The sequence below is a fragment of the Globicephala melas genome, chromosome 1, assembly GCF_963455315.2.
Source record: "Globicephala melas chromosome 1, mGloMel1.2, whole genome shotgun sequence".
NCBI lineage: Eukaryota > Metazoa > Chordata > Mammalia > Artiodactyla > Delphinidae > Globicephala > Globicephala melas.
In genome coordinates, this window is record NC_083314.1 from 166,738,389 (window position 1) to 166,762,744 (window position 24,356).

The following is a 24,356-nucleotide window of genomic DNA, read 5'->3' on the forward strand; positions in this document are numbered from 1 at the left end:
CCTTCAGTGTTTTCCCATTGTACTTTGGATAAAACACAAATATACCATGCTTACAAGGCCCTGCACCATGCCCTTTTTTTAAATTAACTTGTTCACTGTCCTACAGCCTCTTTTCAGTTCCTCTCATGTGCCGTGTTCTTGTATACCCCATGGACGTGGCACACACTGTTCCCTTCTGCCTGAAATGCCCTTTCTCCCTCCAAAACTGGGTAACGTTCATTCATCCTTCAAGTAGCAGATTAAATGTCACTTTCTCAGAGAGCTCTTCCTTGGCTTCCCTATCTAAATTGGAAAGCTCCTGTGAATCTCCCCTGGAATACCTTGTTCTTTTCCTTTGTAGCACATTTGTGGCTGTGTATTGTTGGACTCCCCTGCTAGGCTGGAAACTCCTTGAAGGCAGACACTGTATTTGTCTTGTTCACTTTTGTAAACCCAATGCCTAGTAGTGTCTAGCACAGAGCATTTGCTTAATATTTGCTAAACTGAATGAATGGCAAATAGTTATAAGCTTGGTATGTATCATATGCTAGCTATAGACAGTCTGAGAGCAGGAGCCTAGCTTGTCAGCTGCTACCTTGCAGTGCCCCAAGATTTTTAAGGGACCTATGGATGTTGGTAGGCACAGTGCTCAGTAGGGTCTGACCAGAGAGCCCTAGCTCCTTGGCCTAGGCAGCTGCAGAAGCAGGGGCATGAGGAGGGCCAGGTACCTGGAGGGAGAAACCAGCTCTTTCTCTGACTCCTCTGGAGCCTCTCTCCCAGGCTTGTTCCCCTTCGCAGCCCGTTCACAGGACCCCCTCCCACATGTACACGTCACCTAGGTTCTCTTACCCAATGTTAAAGCTTCCCTGGCCTGTGCCCTTGCCTCCTGTGCTGCTGCCACCCCTATCACCCACAGACAGATGGGAAATCTCCATCAAAGACTAACAGTCCCTTCCAGGCTCAGAGGATCACAGCAGGGTCCTGGAAGAAGCTCCTCTAACAGAGCTCAGGAAACGATTGATAGAGCTCATAGCCACCCCTCCCCCAACACACACCCCGACCTAAAATAGGAATGACCATCTGGATCCACTTATAGGACTGGCTGGGGGAGGGAAGGATGGCAGAGCTGGAAGCAGTCAAGCTGGGAAAGCTTCAAGGGTAAGATGCTGCTTGTTTGAAGGGTGAACTCAGGGCACGTCCTCTCTTGGTATGAGTCAGGACACCCCCTCAATTGGCCCCATGTAAAAGTCCCCAGGGCTCACACACTTCCTTCCACAGGCCATCTCACTCCTCATCCTGGCATTCAAGGCCCCCATGGTCTGGCCCCAACCCCCAACCTTCTTTTCCATCCTCATCTCTCTCTCTGTCTCCCTTGGGACTTGCTTGGATTTAACCTCACTGCCCTGTTTGCCCTTCAGAGAAAGAGCCCTGCCCTTCATACCTCATGTCTTTGCTCACACTGTTCCTTCAGTAGAGTTCCTTCCCCTACTCTCACCCTTCCCCTTCTCTCTACACCACTTTCAGGGTTTCCAGCAAATCCTCCCTCTTTGCTCCCAGAGCACGGAGCCTGTTTCTGCCTATTGCATATTCATGTGTACTTGCATTAGCATTAGCTGTTTACATGTCTGTCTTCCCCAGGAGACAGCAAACTCCTTGAGAAGGGGACTGACTGGATCCATTGGACCTTGTAGTCAGAATGGCACCCGGTAGATAGGAAGTCCTCAGGGAATGGGACCAGAGCTATTTGATGACCATAGATTGGTCGCCTTAATGGCTCTGGTGAAGAATCACCTCAATCAGTAATCCAGGGAAGCAGGGCTGAGCCTGGGGCGATCACAGCGCAGGTTAGAGGAGCTGCTGGGTGTGATGCAGTGTGCATGTGTGTGTGTCCTCTCTTCTGCAGGCTTTCTGCTTCTGCTCCATTGGATTCCCCCCATTAAGCCCTAAACTGTCTTCCTGGATGGCTGCAAACCTTTCTGTGGTGGGGAGGGGACCACTGGGGCTGATACAATGCAAGAAACCATTTGAGAACAGACCCTCTGACCCTTTAGACATCAGAGTTTTACAAAATGACTTTCTTCTCCATTCCATTTTATAGATGGGCAGACTTACCCAACAAATTAGAAAGCACAGCTAGGACCAGAATCTAAGTGTTCTGCACCCAGGTGGGCAGTAAAGCATGGTGGTTAAGCATATGAACTCCAGCCGGCAAGCCCAGTATTGACCCTTAGCTTTGTCAGTGGTTGTCAGACCTTAGGAAAGTAACCGAACCTGTCAGGGCATCAATTTCCTCATCCTTAAAATGGGAAACGAAGATTGCAAAGTTCTTGTAAAGTTTATTTGATAGGCTATAGCTGAACAGCTCCTGGCCCAATATGAACACTCAGTGTTGGCTGTTACAGCAATTCAAACCACTCATCACCATCATAGGACCCTTAACCACTTAAGCACTTAGATGCGCATCCTCTCACTGTGATTTGGGGCCTTCTTACGATGCAGTGAAGTAACCAGAGCAGGTATCATGGCACCCATTTTCCCAATGAGAAAAATGAGCCCAGAAAGGTTCAGGAACTTTCCCAAGATCTAAGCATAAATTAGATAGAGTTGGGGTTCTGCACCTTAACCCTGGGCTATCTCTGCTGGTGACCCCCTTTAGGGCCATTAAAGAGTGATGAGGACGAGACCTGAGATTCTGTAAATCATCATAAAAAAGGTGCAAACTGTGGCATCACTAGGACCAGGACCTATTTTATATCAAGAAGTGGCTCGGGTGCAGGAGGCAGAACATGGCTGAACAACAGAGTGCCTCACGCCTGCCATCATGTCCACAAGACACAGAGCCTGGCACGCAGTGGGGCACTCCACGGCAGAATGTATGGGGCAAGGCTCAAGATTTCTAGTGAAATCTAACGTTCAGGGACCGTGTGCAACCCCCATATTTGCTACCCACATCTTCCAGAGAATGTGGAGGCACCAGGAGGGCAGGGACTCATCTGTTGCATGCATTGCCATTAAGCCAGTGCTAGGCCAATAGGAACCCAAAAAATATCATGACATTAAATAAGAAAGTGATTCTTAAAGAACTGGACCAGGAATCCGAGATTAGAGATCCAGTCCTGGTTTTGCTTCTAGTAACTTGGGTTTTAGGCAGTCCATTCCCTCTTCCTGCCCCTCTTTGGAACTCATTGTCCCTATTTGTAGTTCTCAGAGTATTCTGGGTGGTTCTGATGTATAGCCAGGGCTGGGATCCTCTGAGCTGATCTCTCATCACCTTTTAAGTTCTGCAAATGCATTTCAGCATGCTCCTTAGCACAGAGACCGGCAGCAGGCCCTGGGGCCACAGGGCCACACCTGCCCACCACAAACACAGGGGTTGCAATTCTAATGTCTGTTCCGCTACACATTCACTACGCAGGCTTATCTCACCGAGCCCCAGGCTCCCTGTCAGCAGGGCTGAGTCACATGTGGAAACACACTAAAATGGAGCACCACAGATCTTTTTACTGTCTATAGTTTTGCTTTTCCTAGAATGTCATATAGTTGGAATCATGCGGTATGGCTTTCAGATTGGCTTCTTTCACTAAGCAATATGCACTTAAGTTTCCTCCATGGCTTTGTGGCTTGACCGCTCATTTCACTGAGTAATATTCCACTGTATGGCTGTACCCATTTGTTTATCCATTCACTTTTTGAAGGACTTCTTGGTTGCTTCGTTTTTGGCAATTATTCGTAAAGCTGCTGTAAACATTCATGGACAGGTCTGTGCATGGACATACATTTTCAACTCATTCGGGTAAATTCTAAGTACAGCAATTGCTGGATCCTATGATAAGACTATCTAACTGTGTAAGAAACTGCCAGACTGTTACCATTTTGCATCCTCCCCAGCACTGCATGAGTTCCTGTTGCTTCACATCCTTGTCAGCATTTGGTATCGCCATCCTAATAGGTGTGGAGTGGTATCTCACTGTTGGTTTAATTTGTAATTCCCTAGCGACACAATGCTGGTCATCTTTCGTGTGCTTGTTAGTCGCCTGTATGTCCTCTTTGGTTAGGTGACTACTCAGATCTTTTGCCCAGTTTTTAATTGGGTTGCTTGTTTCATATTGTTGACTTGTAAGAATTCTTATATTTTCTCTCAATCCTTGGCTTGTCTTTTTCATTCTCTTCACAGTGATTTCGTAGAGCAGAAGTTTTTGATGAAGTCCAATTTATCAGTTTTTTTTCATGGGTTATGCTTTTTATGTTGTATCTGAATACTCACTGCTGAACCCAAGGTCACCTAGATTCTCTCCGATGTTATCTTCTAGAAGTTTTATCGATTTGTGTTTTACATTTAGTTCTGTGATCCATTTTGAGTTAATTTTTGTGAATGGTGTAAAGTCAGTGTTTATATATATATATATATATTTTTTTTGCATGTAGGTGTCCAGTTCTTCCAGCACTATGTTTTTAAAAGACTTTCCTTTCTCCACTGAATTGATTCTGCTCTTCTGTCAGAGGTCAGTTGGCCATATTTGTGTGGATCTACTTCTGGGTTCTCTAATTCATTCCACTCATTTGTCTATTCCTTTGCTAATGACACCCTGTCTTGGTTATTGTAACTTTATGATAAGTCTTGAGGTTGGGTAGGGTCAATCCTCTGACATTGTTCTTTCTCTTTGTTATTTGTGTTGGTTATTCTGGGTCTTTGTCTCTCCATATAAACGTCAGAATCAGCCTGTTGATAGTCACAAAATAATTTGCTGGGATTTTGATTGAGATTTCATTGAAGCTATGGACCAAGTTGGGAAGAAATGACATCTAATAGTATTGAGTCTTCCTATTTATGAGCATGGAATATCTCTTCACTTATTCTGATTTCCCTTGATTTTTCTCATAATTTTATAGTTTTCCTCATAAATATCTTGTACATACTTTGCTAGGTTTATTCCTAAGTACTTAGTACCTTTTTTCTTCTTCCCTTTTGTTTGTGTGTGTGTGTGTGTGTGTTTGTGTGTGTTTGTGTGTGTGTGTGCGTGCTGGTGAGGCTGAACAGGTGGAGCACAGGGGATTTTTAGGGCAGTGCAACTATTTTTTGACAATGTGGGTACAGGACATTATGCGTGTGTCAAAACCCATACAACTGTACAATACAAAGAATGAACCCTGATGTAAACCATGGACTTTAGTTAATAATAATGTATCAATATCAGTTCATTAATTGTAACAAATGTACCACACTAATGCAAGATGTTAATAATAGGAGAAACTAAGCCAGGGAGAGAGGGGTATATGGGACTCTCTGTACTATCTTTTCAATATTCTGTAAGCCTAAAACTGCTCTAAAAAAAAAAATAGTCTTTTAATAAAAAAGTACCAATTCCAGGGCTTCCCTGGTGGCGCAGTGGTTGAGAGTCCGCCTGCCGATGCAGGGGACACGGGTTCGTGCCCCGGTCTGGGAAGATCCCACATGCTGCGGAGCGGCTGGGCCCGTGAGCCATGGCCGCTGAGCCTGCGCGTCCGGAGCCTGTGCTCCGCAACGGGAGAGGCCACGTCAGTGAGAGGCCCGCGTACCGAAAAAAAAAAAGTACCAATTCCAAATGGAATGGAGCCCCTCGTAAAGTCTTCCAATGGCTCCTCCTTGCTTACAGGATCAAGCCTACGCTCCCTCATCAAGCACAGGAGTCCTCCACAGTTTGGCTGCCCCTGGAGTCCATGGGCCACTCCACCCTCTACAGTGCAGCTGAACTGAATCACTCAGGGTCCATGAGGGCACCTGGGACTATGCCCTACTCCCTTGGCCTTGTACATCGTCCCTTCCTTGCCTGGTCCGTAAATGTCCTGAAGAAGCTTCGGCAGATTTCAATTTGGGAACACAGAGGAATAAGCACCTGCTTCATAACATCACCTATTGTGCTTCTGACAGGACCTCTTCCCTTTCTGTCTCCTGTACTAAACTGAGTATACCCTGCTGGCCTCAGCCTGGTTCTCTCCAAATGCACAAACAGAATAATCACAAAATCTCACTAGTGAAACTATTGTTCCCACAGTATTGAACCACAGTTCCCAAACTGTGCATCAGGGCACCTTAGGGTGCCACAGCAAAGTCACAGGAGCACAGTAGGATATTATAAATTTAGAGTTACTCAGCATCTGTTGGCTACCGAGAGAACTACTGGCTCAAGGTGGTTCAGAGTTTTATCATTAGTTTGCACTACATTCCTTTGATTACGTCATCTTTGAGAAGCTGGGTTTTTAGCAGTTGCTGTGATATAAAGCAAATGAAAGTCAATGTGGGACAGGAAATGAGGGTGGTGCGGTCCAATCTGATTAGAAAGTCTGACAAAGTTTTACAGCACCCCACAAGCACACAGATTCCATTAGTTATTGTACTTCTTCAAGAATGAAATAAAAAGTTTCCTCTAACTTATATGTATTAATTTTTTAAATGACTAACTTGGTAGGACATAAATTCTTCTTAAGTGATCCGGGCTTAACTAACACACTGAAATGTTAGGTATTTCTTTTGGCTTAGGGGGTCCATGAAAAAACTACTGAGACACTAATGGTTCAGTGAGCTGAGAAAGTTTGGGAACCTCTGGTCTAAGAAATCCTCTAATCTAGGGCCCATCAAGAGACTGCAGGTTGTGAAATCAACTTAGTGGGTTATAGTCAGCATTTTTTTCTCCTTAACAGAACACATTGCATGTAGCAAGCGTATTATTGTGTAAAACTTATGTTCAGTATATACATACAAATTAGCGTGGGTGTCTTGGGTCACAATGTAAAATGTGTATTTCTTGTTTGGGTTGTGATTTTAAAAGTTTGAAAAACCGCTAAGACTTCAACCTCCTTATTTTACAGATGAGAAAACAGCCCAGAGAGTGAAAGCTGATTATTATTGCAAATCACAGCCACCAGTGCCGGGCTCTGCACTTGGCCCTGCTAGGCTGGTGACCCTCCAAGGCAGGCCCTATTCTACCCAGTAGAGGTGTGGTTACTCAAAGTCACAGAGCTACAGAGGTGAGATACTCTCACTTTGATCCCAAGACGCATTTGCACCCCACAAATGCCACCAGCCACACCTAGAACAAAATGGTTTTAATCAATTGCGTCACCCTCACTCTCCTGGGAGCGGAGCAACAAAAAGGCTCGGCTCCTGCCCCCAGAGGACAGTAAGGCTTATGTGTCTCTCCACACGGCAGGGCCCAGGCTGGGCAGGCAGGAGGCAGGGACAGAGGAAATGGCGGGTGGCTCGAACACAGGAAAGCAAAGGGGCCCCTGCTAGTCCTTGGGCCCCAGGGCCCAGCCCCAGTACTCCCGCTCTCCCCTCCCGGCTGGAGAAAGGTCGTGGAGAAGAGACAGGGGAGCAAGTCCCAGCAGCAGGAGAAGCAGCAGCAGCTGTTTCCTTCACCAATAAATATACTTCATTACCAAGCTAGAAGAGAGGGGTGGGAAGAGGGACGGGGGGGAGAGGAAGGGGGAGAGGCTGCCACCTGTGTTGCTGGGATTAAAGCAATGACGAGATGGTGCCAGACCCCCACCACTATCCTCACCACCCCCCACTCCCACCCCTCATCTTCTCAAAACTGTGAAAAAGCTTTTAACATGGCCCTGCTGTCTACAGGGCTTTTCTGAAGCCTGGCCGAGAGGAGGCACCTGGCAGAGTCAGGGCGGAGGGAGGGAGGGAGGGAGGGAGCGAGGGAGGCTGCTTCTCCCCAGAGGCTGCAGCTGGAGGGCTGGAGCCAAGTGAGCCCTGAGGGGAGTGAAGAGGGAGAGGGGAGGAAGGATGAACCAACTGCGGGAGCAGCTCCTGAGCTGAGAGCCAAGGGGGCAGAGAGGGAGGTCTGGTGAGTGGTGGGGTGACCGCTGCATCCAGTGTAAAGCTCAGGCTGCTGAGGAGGGAGGGGCTGAGTTAGGGGCTTCCCCACCCGAGTGGCTCAGGAGACCCACCCCCTCCCCCCAGAGCAGCAGGGGACAGAGAAAAGCCATCACTTCTTTGGTCTTTGTGGCGGCTCAGCATGTGGGATGGGAGGGAGGGCACGGAGGGCCTGGAAGGCTCCTAGCAGGGAGTGCCATCTCAGCAAGAGGAGGCCTGGCTGGGAGCTCTGGCAGGAAGGTCACAGTGAGGCTGAAGAGCGCCCGAAGGAAGAGTGGCCTCCAGGGTGCAGAAGGGCTGGCACGGATGGGTGGGGAATGGTGGGGCGCCCCACACTGCCAGGGCCCTTGGGAAAGGCTAAGCCCCCGGGGTGGCCAGCGAGGGCAGGCGCAGGACCCAGAGCCAGTGCCTGGGAGGAGGGCAGGGAGGCTGTACTGCAAGGAAGCGGTGGCTTGACCTTGCCCCTCCAGGGCTCCCATCCTTACTTCTGTTTCCACCCTGACAGAGTGGCTCTGCAAGGAAGGGGGCACCCTATGCTTTTTCAGAACCTTCCCTGAAGACCAGGAGGGAGCTAGCCTTGCCTACCAGAAGCGAGAATGGTAACAGGTCAAGGCTAGCCCTTATGGACTGGGAATTCCACTCCCCTTTCTGCTGCCAACTGAAGGGTAGGGCAGTCCTTGAAGACAGCTTCAGCCCTTGCCTCCCCACCCGAGGCAGGCCGGAGCCCTCCAGGGACACGGAAGTGCAAGGTGGTGGTGGGCATGTGGAGGGGCTTCTCCTCCTGCTCTTCTGCTCAGGGCTGGGGCCAGTCGAGGGGCAATTGCCCAAAAGTCCAAAAGCCAGCAAGTTGTAGCAATCCCCACCCCCAATGCCAAACTAACAAACAAAACAGGGAAAAGGAAAAAATGGGGGGAAGGGGAAGACAAACCAAAACAGAACCCCCTGACCTCCTGCCCAGGGGCAGAGGACCCAGCCGGTAGCAGGGGCTGGGGACCAGGGCTAGGAGGGCCTAGCTGGGCCGGCACTGCACCTGGCCCTCGGAGCTGTCCTCATCGTCAGAGGCCCCAGCACCCGCACTGCTCAGGCCTGTGATCCGATAGCCCATGTTGAGCAGCATCACCTCCAACGGGTCCGCATTCATGCGCCGCTGGTTGGCCTGGGAAGCACCCTCCATGTCCTCCACAACTCGGCCTGTGAGGTCTTCACTCTGTGGGGGGGAGGCACACATACTACTGGGATATATGTGCAGGGGAGACACACACACAGACTGAGCTATACGTATGGAGAGGGTATGTACATACCAGGAGATGTATATGGGTATATCCACGTGTGTCCATGCATAGAGGGGGATGCATCCTGGGATATGTATGGGACAAACACACACACACACACGTGCCTACGCGCGCGCACACACACACACACACACACACACACACACACACACACACACCCCAGGCTGTATGTGAGGGAGATGACACACCACACGGGGTTGTACATATTGGGGTTGGGGGGCACGTGGTAATATACACTTGGAGGAGACACAACACACTGGGATATAAACGGGGGGGAATACACATAGCAGGGTATACCCTGGAGACCCCACGCTGGAAAATGATGAGGACATACCACATCAAGACATATACGGGGAGCACACCACGTAGGGTTATATACACGGGGGTGGCATACATGGACATAAATGAGGGAGGATTCACACCAGGATATGCTGGGCACACAAACTCTATACCTGAGGTGGGAGCACAGATATAACTCCCCCCACCCCACTCCCAAAGAGGATTCCTTTATCCTCCTTTTCCTCTCTCCCCAAGGAAGGGTCCTATAGGGTTTCTCTCTTTAAAATTCATAGAAAATTAGACACAGCTCTTGACTTCTGTTTTGCCAGCTGGGAAGGGGGAGGAGGTGGGGCAGAGGGCAGGGGGCCAGGCCACCTGACTACCCACACTGACTACCACACCGTCCTAAGTGTCCCTGTGGGCCGGACACACCACAGGCATCACTTCTTTAATCCTCAGAGCAACCTTCTGAGGTGGTAATGTCATTCCCATTCCAATGTACAGATGGTGAAAACCTGGATCAGAGATGGTTGAGTCCCTCAGGCAGTAAGTGGAGGGACCAGGATTCAAACTGAGGCCCATCAGACTCTAAAACCTACGTACTTCTCGTGTGACTGAGGGACAGGCCTCTGCACAGCTTCTGGGGGACACAAGGCAGTGGTATACGAGGGGCAGGGTACCTAGGGAGCCTCTGAGGTACCGTTCTCATCAAGTGGTGTTGGAGCTGATCTGGTTCCCTCCCTGCCCTCCCGCACCCAGTCCTCGGTTGCTGTTTCCCATATGTGAGTCTCACCTGTGCCAGCTGGCTCGAGGATATGCCCCTGGAAGGCAGGAGACAAGTCTTGCCCCTGGAATTGCCCACTTCATGTGGAGCTTTCAGAGCTTGCTGGCTCCCACCCCGATGCAGCCTGGGGCCCTGGGGTGAGAGCTCACTCATCCTAGCAGCTCCTAGCCTCTGTGTGACTCACTGCCCTTCCCAACCCTCATGGGCTCAGCTGGAGGCCTCACGTAGGGTCCATCCCTACCTTCCTCCCTGTCTGGCATCTGCCACCTTGCCGCACCCTCACCTCTGGCCGGGGGTTCCACAGCCGCACAACGGGGTCGATGCCGCTGGTGGCCAAGAAGCAGTAGCTGGGGTGCGGCTGCAGGCAGTTGACGATGGACTCGTCCCCCTGGAGCACGCGGACCAGGTTGGTGGTCTCCTTTTCCCAGATGAAGAAGGAGCCGTCATCAGAGCCACTGACGATGTATTGAGCGTTGCTGGCGGGGGGGCAAAGGGCAGGGAGGTCAGGTGGGGTACTGCCCTGTGGCCTCAAGCAGAGGCTGCATGGCTTAGGGAAAGGGAGAGCAGGGAAGTCTGGAGCCACTCGGCCCCCCGAACTCTGGGGTCTTTACCTGACTCGGAACTCCCATGCACACGGCAATTCTCTCCACACTGCAGAGCGGTGTCACAGCTCAACTGTTCTCTTAAACTCAGGGTCAGGGACTGCCTAGGTCTCTCCTACTTACTCTCCCCCGAAGTACATTATAAGCACCCTGGGTGCCAGGACCAGATGGTGCATCTCTTAGGTCTCTGGGAACACTCCTGCCTAAGCCTTCCCTCAGTAGTCCTAGCCTTCCTGGATCCAGACCCTGAAATCCTACAGCACATCTGCCCCTGATACACCATTGACGTTTAGAAGGGATCTTGACGGAGACTCTTAATTCACATTCGTGTATCTCGCCTACCCAAAGAAAGTACAGCATCTACAAAGGAGGGTTGGGGGTGATGGTGTCTGAGACATGGGCTAGGTCCCTCAGTACTGGGGGCACAGTTCTAGGCACAAAAGATTGCCAAGACTGACAGCCTATGAGGGTGCCTGCCCAAGGCTCCAAGCAACCAGATAAAGAACCCAAGCTCTGGCACGTGGGCGCACGGGGAGCAGGAGGTGCGGGTAAGGAAGAGTCCAGGTGCTGCCCTGGATGCTTTCTGGGTCACCTCGTTAGTCCTTGTTATGGCCCCTTGAGTGGGGAGGGCTGGTTTCATTTCATAGGTGAAGAAACTGAGACCCACTGAGATGAAGCCATTTGCCCAAGGGTACAAAGGCAGAGCTGGGATGTGAGCCTTTTCCGAAAGCATTGTGTCCTCATGCCCCCCACCCCCACCCCAACCTCCTGCTGCCAACTGGGCTGTGCCCTCCTCCTCTTCAGGGCCTCAGACCTGCCAAAGAAATTGGCTTCCTTGATGTCTGTGGTGGTATTGCAGTGGCCACAGTAGCGGAACTGATAGTCGTAGCTTCGCTCCCGCAGCACCATCTCATCCTCTGAGATGGAGTCCTTGCGGCTCGTGCTGCGGAGGCGGACGGGGCCGCTGCCACCACCACCAGCTCCCTTCTTCTCGTCTGAGGGCAGAGAACAAGGAAAGGTGAGAGTCCTGTCCCTCTCTCGCCTCCCCCACTTTTTCCCCACCCTTGACCCGGTTTTCGGTCCAAGCAGTAAGCAATGTAGGGCTACCCGTCTCTACCTCTTCCCTGGAAAACTGGGAACAACTATGAGAAAGAAGCATCTTTGGATCCTGGCCTTGAGGGTGTTCAAGAGGAGACCTCTGATGCCAAGAGGGCCTTGGCTTAGGTCCCTGAATAACGTCTGGAAGCCCCAAGGATGCACAGACCCAAGGTCTGTTTCTGTGGATGTGAGAGGCAGGGAGGGGAGGGTAAAGCACTGCCAAGAGAGCCTCGAGGGGGTGATTTTTCTAAATAGATCCATAGCTCTGAAGGCATAAGGTCCAAGCCCTCCCTCTCTCGCAGACAAGTTATCATGGATCCAAATGAGGTACTAACCGGTTAAAATCCTACCTGTATTCTTAGTGCCCTGTTCCTGCCTGCTTCAGGGACTTGGAACGTGCTGGTCCCTCTGCCAGGAACTCTTCACCTCCCACAGCTACACTCTGCATCTAGTTAACTCTTCCTCTGCATCCTCAAGGTCTCAGCCTGAATGTCTCTTCCCCAAGAACCCCAGGATGCCATCAAGCCCTCCCCGCCACACCTGCACCCTAGCAGGGCCGCCGGGCATTCTTTATTCCTCCATCGCTTGGTTCCTTCACTAGGCTACAGACTCATGAACACAGAAATTCCATCTGACTTGTTGCCAGATATATTCCCAGGACCCAGCACAGTGCCTGGCACTGTTCAGACTAATGAATCAGCCCATGGTTAGTAAACTGCAAAGGAGACAGGGAGGATCCATGTCTGCCCTCAGTGAGCTCCCCTCTCGTGTTTGTAGACCACACAACTACCTAGTTTACTCTCCAGTGCTACCCAGGTGACCTGGGCAGGGCCTCGAATGCTCTCTGCAAATAGGCAGCAGGTTCGGAGAGGCTGTGCTTTGCCCAAGGTCACATGGTTTCACATGGCAGAGCTGAGATTGGAACTGAGGCTCCACACCTGCGCCCAAGGCATTTCTGCTGCCCTGTGCTGCTGTTTCTTTTGCACCCAGGCAAACTGGAGCAAGTGCACCCCAGCCAGTTACCCTGAACTCAGATCCCAATGGAATGGCCAAGGCCCTGTCTGTGAGCAGAAGAGAATGACCTGCGAGGCACACTGGGCTCAGCTGACTCCTATCCTGAGTCCCGGGGGGAATACACCAGGTGCCTTAAACATGTTATTGCTAATCCTTGTCTCAAAGAGACCAAGTGACTGTCTCAAAGTCATGTGGCTTCTCAATCAGTACGTAAGCCTAGGCCTCTCCTATCTCAGAACTATGTCCTCTCCAGAATGTCATTGTAGCACCGCAAATAGATAGAGTGACAGCAACCCCGCCTCAGTGCCGACTCACCACCATCATTTTTGGAGAAGAGGGCGGCCGTGATGTCGCGTCCCAGTGCATCACAAGCGCTGCTATGGGCCTGCTCCGGGAACTTCCCTTTGAAATCATCCAGGCACTCCAGGGCCTCAGCCACGTACTTGAGCTCAAAGAGGCATCGGGCCAGGCGGAAGTGCGCCTTCAGGTGGCATGGGTTTAGGGAGATGGCCTTGAGGCAGTCCCTCAGGGCATCGTAGTGGTCACCATCCCTGGGAAGGCAGGGGAACGTGGCTTGGAGGTGGGGCCACGCAGCAAGCAGGGAGTCCCCATTCCGTCTCCTGCGCTTCCTGCGTCCACCCCAGCCCACCTTTGAGAGATCTCAGGGAAAGGGTACTTGGGGATGAAAAGAATCCTGCTCAGCCCAGGCCTTGCTCCCCAGGAGACAGACTACGTTAAGAAGGCAAGCCAGGAGCCCCGAGGTCTTGGCAGGGTAGGTAGAGGGTGGGAGGTGGGTGTGAGGCAAAAACCAGTGTCCGGCTGCCCTCTGCTGGACACAGCGTGCAACTGCGCACCCACTCACCCCAGGCACCTGCAGCTCTGCAGCAGAAGGCCTGGCATCTTGCCCGCCTCAGGCTCCCCAAGCTCTCCTTCTCCCTTCCTCTATCCACCTCCTCAAATGCCCCCGGCTGGCCTTCAAAGCCATGTCCAAGGCGGGGGGCCCTCAAGGACAGTTCTGTGCTCCGGGGAAGCCAGAAGGGCCAGGCTGGGGACTCAGGGTCTGACCAGCAGGCAGCAAGCCCTCAGCCAGACCCCCCTCTGTCCTGGCTGACTGATCCACAGCAGCTGTGGCCTCTACCTCCCAGGGCTGGAGGATGGGGCCTGACAGTCTGGCAGAGTCAGTCCTCTGGAAGCTGATGGCGGGGGTGGGGTGGGGGGCGGGCAAACACCAGGAGCTCCAAATCACCCACACTGACTTCTCCAAACTCCCGAAGCATGGATACGGGGAAGTGGGAATGGTTTTGGGGGGGTGGGGAGGGGCCAAAGAAAAAGCCCCCCCTTCTCCCACCCTGTGCCGGAATATAAAATACACCTTCCCCCAGCTCCACAGACCAGTTCCCACCTCTTATCTGGAGAGCCAGGCGGGTCACAGGAGCCACTTCTCCTTTGGGAGCTGTGGGGTTTTTTTTTGTTTTCCTGCTGGGTTGAGGTGGGCCTAGGACCCAACTGTGCTACGCAGCACTCCCTAGAGCTGACGTTCCCTCCACCAAGGCACAGCTCACAGCTCCTCTGCACGAGGCCAGAGCAGGCCCAACATGGGAGCTATCCTCCTGACCCTCCTTCTCCTACAGCGCTCAGAGGAAGCAGCCGGTCCTTGGAGCGGCCATGCTCAGACCAGGAGCAAGCAGCGCAGCCAGGGTGGGGGCAGGCAGGAGACAGAGTGCTTCAACGGCACGGCCTGCGTCAGAACGGGTGGCTGTGACGAAGGAGCAGGCGCTGTTTGGAAAGCCAATTACTGCCTGCAAGGTGGCCCTCAGAGCTCCTGGAGAGAGCCAGACCAGAGAGCAGCCAGGTGCCAGAGGGTGACCGCTCCCACTGCATCCAGGAGCAGATGGCAGCCCTGGGGAGACTGGCCCGGGACAGAATGTGACATTCTGGGGGTCACTGGCAGGCATGTGGGGCTGGGGAGAGAGCAGGCTGGGCCCAGGGCTCACCCACCCAGACTTACTGCCAGATCAAGCTCCCTGAAAAGACAGCCCTCAGCACAGCCTCTCCTGCTCAAAACTCTTCAGAAGCTGCCCATCGTCCACGGAATCAAGGCCAAAACGCCACTGCTCTGCATTCCAAGTCCTTCCCAGGCTGGCCCCAGGCTACCTCACAGACTCATCTCCTGCCAGTCCCAGCCCAAACCCTCTGCTCCAGCCAAATGGATTTGTTGTTCTGCAAACAAGCTCTTCAGTCAGCCCCCCACCCCCACGCCTTTGTTCACACCATTTCATCTCCCTGGGAATGTCCTTCCCCCACAGTCCCCTCCTCCTTGCGTCTCCGTCTAAGCCTGCTGACACGGAAAGCCCATTCAGACATCACATCTTCCTGGTGCTTCCCTGATCCCCAGTTAAAGTGACCTAACTTTTCTTGATGCCCACAGCACTTCACCTGATCATTCAAAGACTTACTGCTTCCTGCCTCTTTGGTGATGAAGCATGTCCACATCTTTATCCCCTGTCCAGAGACTGGGCACTCCGGAGCACAAGAACTCAGAGTGACAGAACTTTGTGTCCCTAGTTCCTAGTGCATAGTAGGAATTCAGAGAACATGGTGAGGATACCCATGGATTGGGAAATCATCAGTCTCTCTTAGCAAGAATGCAGGAATGAGGCAGCTCTTAGCCTAGAGCCTGATTGAACACCACTGCATTCTACCCACCTGCTGGGAAAGAGGGGCAACACACCTCAGGATGGCCCCAAAGCTGTTGTCTCCTGGGGTTGGCTGCCATCTGAGCCCTTGGCAAGCTCCTGATGCCTGAGCTAAGGCCCGTGGGGGCAGCATCGTTCCGAACCCCCATCCACCATCCTGCTGACTTGGGTGGGTTTCTTAAGCTTCCCTCTCTGGCCTGACTAGTTGCAGCCAGACGATGGCACACCAGCTGGCCTGTCTGTCTGGGCAGAGCCAAGGGATGCCAGACGGAGCAGAAATGGCTGTGGGCCCAGCTTTATCCATCTCCCATCCTGGCCCTGGCTGGGGGATGGGGTCTGCCTGCCTGCTTGCCTGCTGGTGCTGCAGGCAGAAGGGCCAGGGGCCCTGGTGGTCTCCAAAGATAAAGGGTTCTTCAGGATATGGACCTACTACTCCCTTACCACCAGCCACTACAACTCAGCAAGACCCACAGACAGCTTTGGATGTCTAGGATCTTGTTCGTGTTTGGTCCAAACGGTCCAAGAGCATAGGAAAGCAAGCCCCAAGGTCAAGGAGCTGCAGAATCATTTCAAACAGATACCAACTGAATTCACCAAATGCCTTATTTCCATCTAGCAAGATTCTACTGCTCCTTCAAAGTCCAATTCAAGGCGCAATTCTCCAAGAGTGGGGATTAACCATTCTCCCAATTCCTACTTCCAGTGGTCACAGCACTTCCTAACAAAGCACCATGTTGAAGCTACTTGTGAACATGTTCCACTTAACTGTGAGCTTTCTTGGTGTTTGAGGCTTCCTGATTAATGAGTCAGGCACTTGCCCACCACTAACCTGGAGGTGGGGAGGAGAAGCCTGGGCCTAAGAAGCCCTGAGAGGCGGCAGGATGTCACTGCTACCTTCCATGGATGCCTCAGCAGCTTGTTCCCATCAGGCCCACTCACCACTTGCGCTTCATGTAGGCAGCAGCTCGGTTCCCGTAGAGCATGGCGTTGTGAGGGGCCCTCTGCACGGCCTTGCTGTAAAGCTGGATGGCCTGGGTCCACTGCTGGCAGGCAAAAGCCTCATTGGCTTGCTGTTTCACACGCTCCAGGTATGGGGGCAGCTCTACCTGGGGGCTGTGAGGGAACAGAGCCAAGTCAGGCCAACCAAGGAAGGCCAGAGGAGCCTCTCAGTAAGTCTGTAGCCCTGCCTGAAGGCCACTCAGGTTTTCCCGGTCCCTGGGATCTGCACTGTCATCTAAAAGAGGGTACCACTCCTATCCTTGGCCTGGGTTATTGTGATAGGTAATGGTCACAATTCCAGATGCTCTGAGCCAGTGGCGGGGGGGCGGGGCGGAAACAGGGAGAAATGAAGCTGTCCTGGACAGGTTTAATGGAATTCTTAATCAAACTCCTGGGCATGAAAGTAGCTGACACCTACAGCCTCCATGCTGAGCCGAACCTCGTTACCATCCAAGTGCCTCTCATGGATCTCTCTATAGATAATTACGTTTCTCTCAAGGGCTAGAGGATCTGGACACCTCTGTATCCAAAGCCCAGCACAGGGCCTGGAAGTGAACAGAGGCTAGAAGATGCTATGAATGGAGAAAATATAATGGGGGAGGCCCGTCTGTGTGGGACCCCTTTATAGGAGGGAGCCCAGTGCTAAGAGGAGCTAGCCCCTGGGTCCTGGCGCCAGCTACTGGTATCAAGGGACCAGAGCTTCAGATTGAGCATGACTGGAGTCCTACCAGGAAGAAGTGGCACTGGGACCACTAGCCACAGTCCAGAAGCCTCTTTGCCCCAGTCCCCTGACTCTGGGGTGTATGCCTGGGTGGGGGTCAGGAGGAAGGTTTACAGGACATGCCCTCCCTCCAGTCCAGTGGGGTGTAACTGGGGCTGGGAAGGTTGGGAAAGTCAGGCTGGCCTCACCTGACATGTCCTCTACTCTCTGGCAGCCGGAAGCCGTTGCTGTGAAGGTGCAGGCCATTGGACACACCGTTGGACACACCATTGGTGGACATCTTGCCATTCTGAACTTCTGGGAGGGGGTGGGCAGAAAGGAACAGCAACAACTTAGGAGGAGGTTCTCATTTCTCCTCAGCAGCCCTCCAGCTTCCACCACAGGGTCTGATGGTTCCATTGTGGGGCTATCCCCCCAGGGTAGGTCTATTCCCAGAAAGCAGGCAAGGACATAAAGAAAAGCCTGTGCGCCCTCTGCTGGCTGAAGCGGGACACAACTTCAACTTGGCATTAGCTGGGGGTGGGGATGGAGTGGGGGGTGAGGAGGTGCCTAAAACAACTGTAGGCCCCAGGAAGAAATCAATGAGGAGACTGGTCCAGGACGAGAAGGGAAAGACAATTACTTCAGGCCCTCAAGAGCCAAGCCACGGAAAGAACCTGCTTTTTCGGAGGGAAGTGAAAAGGGCTGTGACGCAAACCCCTTTGACAGACCTCTCTGACCTAATATTACCTTCCTTCTTACTGTACAGGGTTATTTCAGAGAATCTACTCCTTTTGCAGGATCACAGCCAGCACAAGGTAAGTGGCAGGCTTCTCAGCAGAGGCACTGTACACTCATGCTCCCCAGCAGAGATGCCCTAAAGGATACCCGAAGGGAGAACTTACCCCCTGAGGAGTGGCATTTTCTAGGCAAGAGGAAGGTGTACGGCCGCTGCTTGTAAGTCAGGTCAAACAAATAGACCTAGAGTGCAGGGGTCAAGAAAAGAATGGACACTGTGAGGCAAGAATGTGGCTGGACTGTGAGTGAGGCCTGGGTGGCTCCCAGGAACACAGCTGAGTGTTGAGCAGGGAACCATCAAGTGAGGGAGAAGGGGTGTTTCTACGGAGCAAACCTCAGGCAGGAAAATCTCGCCAGTTCCTGGCCCTTAGGGTGGATGGCCTGAAATACTGTCATTACTTCGAATCACATGTTTATTAGGTCGACAAGGTCCTCAGAGGTCTCATGTTATATAGATGGGAAAACTGAAGCCTCAGAGCAGAGAAGCAATTTGCCCAAAGTAACACTGCTAGTTACTTCCCTCAGTAAATATTAGCTATTATTACTTACTATTTATTGAATTCTTACTTTGCTCCAGGACCTCTGCTAAGTGTTTTATATGGCTTTTTTTCATTTCATCCTAGAACTGCCCCCCCGCCCCACGAAAAGGTACTATTATCATCACCCCCTGAACAGATGAAGAAATGTAGGCTCAGTGTTTAATTAATTTATCCAGGGCCATAAAAGCAGAAGGTGGCACAGTCAGGACCCAAAACCGAGTCTGTCTGGCTCCGAACCACTCTGCTAGACTGCCTCGCCAACTCATCTTTATGCTACCTTTAAGCCAGGTGACAGCTAAGCAACCTGAAGCCAGAGCCCTCTTCTGAACTCAAGGGCTCACCTAGTCTCCATCCCATTTCTCTTGTGTCACACCTTGACTTTAAATGTCATCAACGGTTTCACTTGCCATGTCGCTCCCATCAGCCTAGGATGGATCATATTTCACGTTTGTTTCCCTCGTGTTCATGATAATGCTACCCCCAGAGTAAGTACTCAGTGACTTTGTAGAGTAAATGAATTTTTGCAAGGCTTACTAAATATCCTGACTGAGAGATTGTAAACAGAAGGGTTAGCAACCTGCCGTTATCAAAGAACACTTCCCAAAGCTGGCCCCAAACTGCAGCCTGGCTGCATGCTCTGAGCCCCAGGATTTCCTCCTAGGAAGATAGAAGATGAGGAAACCAAGGTTCAGGAAAATGAAGAGAGTTGTTCAAAGTCACAGTACACAGCTAGTAAACAAAAGGCCAGCATCTGGAGACAAGTCTGTCAGTTCTAAGCCTGACGCCTCTCTGGGAATATTGCAAAGATGCCATGGCACTTCCACATTTCACAGTAACGTCATTTACAATGAGGCTTCTTGTCTGCCTCATGGTAGGGGGTGTGGGGTACACAGCCCTGGCTGCTGGGTACGAGGGTGGGAGGGGGAAGGGCAGGGCCACGTTGGGCAGCCATCCATACCTGCTCTCCTCCCATGTTGACCAGCAGCTCTGTGCCATTGGGGCTGAAGGTCACATAGGTGGCGACCAGCACTCTCAGACGGTTGTTGTAGTCGGGCAGCTTCACTGGCAGGTGACCTGCAGGGAACAGCCCTGTTACCCTAGTGTGAGGCTTCCAATCCCTCCCAATGTTGAGCCCTTACTATATGAACTGGGCCAACTGTGTTATATGCTTTATCTCATTGAGTCATTACAACCCCATTTTACAGAAAAGAAATTAAGACTCCTCAAGGGTAAGTAATTTACCAAAGGTTGTAGGATAGCTGGTCACTGACAGTCATCAAAGCCCAGGTCTGTCTGATTCTAAACCCCTTGCTCTTGGTCACCATGCCATGCCGCCTCCTTGCACTGCCCCACAGACAATCAGCACCCTGCCAAGAGTTTAGGGCCAGAGTTGGGCTGAGCCCTACCTGCTACGTAATACTGGGCTGCACCATCCGGAAGGGGCTTCTGCCGGTCACAGAAGGTGTGCACACCTGCTGAAGGGCTCTGCTTCATGCTCTTTCTGGTGGGAAGGCAAACCATATAGGTTATAAGGCCTAACAGTACTCCTGGCTAGACCATACCACACTTCCTGGAGAAAAACCCAAGTGTATATCCCTGGAGAGATACAGGAGGAGGTACCTTTCTTCCTTATCTCAGCACCCCCAAAGGTCCACCAACTAGACAGCTGTGGACACATATATTACAGTGCTTTATAAGTAGGTCCCACCTACTTGTCTTGGTTCATGGCCACCCTATTACTCCCATTTTACAGATGAGGAAGCTAAAAGCTCAAGGCCCGCCCTAAGTCATGCAGTGTGTGCAGAGCAATAGTGGTCACCCAAATCCACAAATGAAAGTAATGCAGGCCAGAAGTTTCTGCACTTGTCCCAGGAGTCCACTGAAAACCCAGGCTGGCGGAGCCGCTCAGGTCTGGGACTTCTGTGGAGATTCTGAGTATATTCTACTTTTGTTTAAAAAAAAAAAAAAAGAATAAAGTAGAATTATATGTACAAATAAAGGAATTACATGTATAAGATTATAACTCTGTACACACACTCATAGTGAAAGAACAAGCAGAAAATACTATATACAGTGATTTCTTTCAGGTAATGGAGTATGGGTAATTTCTTTAATATACTTTTCATATTTTCCAAAATAAGCATGGATTAAATTTTTTTAAAAAGAATCACAAAATTACAAAAACCCACCTCAGGGCTTCCCTGGTGGCACAGTGGTTAAGAATCTGCCTGCCAATGCAGGGGACATGGGTTGGAGCCCTGGTCCGGGAAGATCCCACATGCCGCGAAGCAACTAAGCCCGTGCGCCACAACTACTGAGCCTGTGCTCTAGAGCCCGCGAGCCGCAACTACTGAGCCCACGTGCCACAACTACTGAAGCCCACGCGCCTAGAGCCTGTGCTCCGCAACAAGAGAAGCCACTGCAATAAGCCCGCGTGCCGCAACGAAGAGTAGCCCCTGCTCGTCGCAACTAGAGAAAGCCCGCACGCAGCGACGAAGACCCAATGCAGCCACAAGTAAATAAATAAAATAGATACAACATTAAAGAAATAAAAAATGTAAAACAAAAAGCAAAAACAACCCACCTCAAAAAGAAGAGGGCATGGCAATGAGGGAAAGGGGCAGCAGGTTCCGGGTCCCCTTGCCCACGGGAGGCCGCGCTATTCATACCTGTGGTTATGGATCATGCGAATGTCATAGAGCCTCACAAAGGGCCCACTGGCCCCCACTGCCAGGCAGTTGTTGTCCTGGGGGTTGACGGTGAGGCACTTGGCCTCTACCAGCTGGCCACAGTACTCTGTCAGGTCAATCAGCACCTCCGAGTGTTTGCTGTTCTCCCGAAGGTCATACTGGCTGTGAGAGAGGACACAGGGGGTTGGGGGTTGTGTCCATGGGTGGAAGGCAGGGGAGAAGCCAAGGCCCAAATGCAAAGGAATTGGGAGTGGCTTTGAACCTGTTTGTAAATAATGTCAAAAACTACTCCCATTTCTTGAGTGCCCACTGTGTGCCAGGCACCTGTAGTAGGCTTCACACACATTCTGTTTTATTCTAACATAACTCTTTAAGGTAGATACTACTAGCCCCCTTTTTTTTTTTAACAGATATCAATATTATTGTTACTAAGTACTATTACTACTGACTACTAACACTTAGTGAGAAATTGCTTTGTGTCCAGTATTGTTCCCAAGTGTTATACATGTATTATCTAATTAAATTCTCACACCATCCCTAGGTACCACTAGAAGTTCAAAGAAGCTAAATAACTTGCCTGGACGACACTGCAGTACGTGCAGCACTGAGATAGTGCAGAGCTGGAAAGACTGCATTTTAACCCCTCTGCTCTGATCCTTGATTAAGAATAATTCTATTCTTAACCTAGTTTCTTGCAGGAGATGAAAGAAGTATAGAGGTGACAGAAAAGAAAATCTGGAGATCATCTAAGAGCTACCTAGAAACACCAACTGCCAGGACAAGCCCAAGTCCCATCCGGGTGGTAAAGTCAGGCCAAAACATCCACCCAGCGTCAGCACACTCCTACTGGGGAACTGCTTTGATGCTGGGACACAGGCACATCCAGAGAATGGCGAGGGCATCATTCATGTGCTCACCCACCTCCGCCTAAACATCTCCAATAATTTCTTCATTGTTCACTTATCTTTCTAAGCCATCCTCACCAGACTGCTCTTCCTAAAATATTGTTTTTGTTGCATCACTTTCTTGCTCAAAAAATTGCAGAGATTCCTCAATACTTTTAGCATGAGTTTACTCTTTGTTTACTTCTATCAAACTACTCAGTCTGGTTTTCAAGACATGATTTCACATACCTCTCCAACCTTGCTCCTCAGTTTTCTAAGTGTGGGTCAGTTACAGCCTCAGAACTGTGTCCTGTATGTGGCACGTTTACCCATGCCTTCACAAACTCTGCTCAAGCTGGGGAGTCCACTCTGCTTTTCCTTGCCCATCCAAATCCTGTCTATTCTGGAAGGCCAGCTTGTGTTCACCTTCTGCTAGGACTCCTCCCCTGACTGTGCCTGCCCCTAAGTGCTTAGGCTCCTGCCCCATGCCCTAGGTTCTTAGCCTCTACCTGCTGCCCTGGCACAGTCTAGTCAGTCAGGGTCAACCAGCGCAACAGAGAGTTGGACCCGCCACCGACCAAATGCATTGTGTCTGCTAAGTACTGTGGCTAAAGTTTTACGGGCACTATCTCAATTTTAATGCTCAGGCCAACAAAAGAGATATTATGATAATTCCCATTTTATAGATGAGGAAACTGAGGTCCGGGGGGTGAAGTGATTTGCCCCAGACACTGAATGACAGAGGGAGGACTTGACTTGATCTGTCTGAGTTCTAGTTCATGTATGACTTAGACACCCCTCTTCCTCTGTAACAGGGAAGAGGGCACAAAGTCCCATAGCATCTCAAGGAAGGATATTAAAGCAGATTGTGGAGATAAGGAAAAAGTTCTAAGGTTATATGTGAAGAAAGGAGCTAAAGAAAGGCAATGAGACCATTTTAAGAAGAAGGGAAGTAGAGGCAAAGGTGTGACGATATAGGCCAGTGAAAAGGGGGAGAGTCCACTTAACCATTTCTGGCTGGCTATGCCCCTCCCAGGAATATGCCCATTGAGCGACTGACTGTTCAAGGGAAATGTATCAAGTGCCTCTATGTGCCAGGTATTGTGCTGGGCTCTAGGAACACAACCAAGGACAAGAAAGACATGGACAAGATGGACAAGACAGACAAAATGCTGAGGGAGTTTACTACTCAGTGAGGGACACAGACAAAAAAGTAAACCATCAAGTAAATAAAATAAAAGAACTATAGAGGGTGATTAGAGTTATAGAGGATACAATTAGGGCACGGAGACAAAGAACAATGGTGGGGGATCTATTTTAGATAGGATGGTCAGAGAAGGTGCTTCTCGGGAGGTGACCCTTAAGCTGTCTCCTTAGGGTAAGAAAGAGTTGAGAAAGAGCTGGGACTGAGAAAACCAGTTAGAGGGAACAGCAAGTATGAAGGCCCAGAGGAGGCAGACGGTGCATCTGAGATGGTGAGAAAGCCAGTGGGCTTGAATGTTGCTCAGGAGAGGGTAAGAAGTGGGGAAGGTGAAGAATAGGGTAAGTAAATCAGTGGAGTTTGTTCACTGCTAACTGTGCTGGGCAGACAAATGAGTCTGGAACTCTGTTGGAGGGAAGGAGCCAGGCCTGTGGAAGGAAGCAGTAGGGCAGATAGGATGGGGGAACCGACATGGAGTGGGAGCCGGGGAGGCACAGGCCCCACTCCCTGCCTCAGGCCCTCACCGGATAAGCCCATCCTCAGCAGCGCTCCAGAATGTGTTGGGCCACATGGGCGCCGTGGCGATGCGTTTCACCCGGTTTGTGTGGTCTCCAAACATGTGGATCGTCTCCTTTACTGTCAGGTCGTGGACATGCACCTTGGAGTCAGCTGCCCCTGTGATCAAGATGCGGTCCCCAGCGTGAGGCAGGAACTGCTTGGGAGAGATTGAAGAAGAGGTTGGCAGGTGGTGGGGCTAGGCCACGGAAGGAGACCAGCCTGGATGTTAGCACCTTTTTTTCCCTCTCCACATCAGATAAGAAAACGAGCCCATCCAAGACAATCCGCCAAGAAAACTTTGGATCTCGAGCATCAGCCTGTAGGCCCAAAGGTCAAAATCAGGATGTACACCTTTATTTCGCCAGAGCGGTCCTGACCTAGG

General features: G+C 51.2%; 1 protein-coding gene across 4 annotated transcripts in view; it reads right to left on the reverse strand.

Annotated features, from left to right (window-relative positions):
- Window positions 1-7,047: 7,047 nt before the first annotated feature.
- The window catches only part of WDTC1 (WD and tetratricopeptide repeats 1), a 72,080-nt gene continuing 54,771 nt past the window's right edge, over window positions 7,048-24,356 (reverse strand). Inside the window, exons 6-16 of one of the 4 annotated variants that reach the window (XM_030873154.3) lie at window positions 23,941-24,131; window positions 21,311-21,493; window positions 20,048-20,142; window positions 19,600-19,715; window positions 18,210-18,285; window positions 17,514-17,619; window positions 16,545-16,718; window positions 13,225-13,460; window positions 11,612-11,792; window positions 10,479-10,671; window positions 7,048-9,047 (exon numbers count right to left, since the gene is read on the reverse strand). In XM_030873154.3, the coding sequence (XP_030729014.1) occupies window positions 8,850-9,047; window positions 10,479-10,671; window positions 11,612-11,792; window positions 13,225-13,460; window positions 16,545-16,718; window positions 17,514-17,619; window positions 18,210-18,285; window positions 19,600-19,715; window positions 20,048-20,142; window positions 21,311-21,493; window positions 23,941-24,131 (1,749 nt within the window). In that variant the 3' untranslated portion in view covers window positions 7,048-8,849. Of the gene's footprint in view, window positions 9,048-10,478; window positions 10,672-11,611; window positions 11,793-13,224; window positions 13,461-16,544; window positions 16,719-17,513; window positions 17,623-18,209; window positions 18,286-19,599; window positions 19,716-20,047; window positions 20,143-21,310; window positions 21,494-23,940; window positions 24,132-24,356 lie in introns of all 4 variants that reach the window. The other 3 variants (XM_030873116.3, XM_030873163.3, XM_030873144.3) reach the window with 3 other exon arrangements.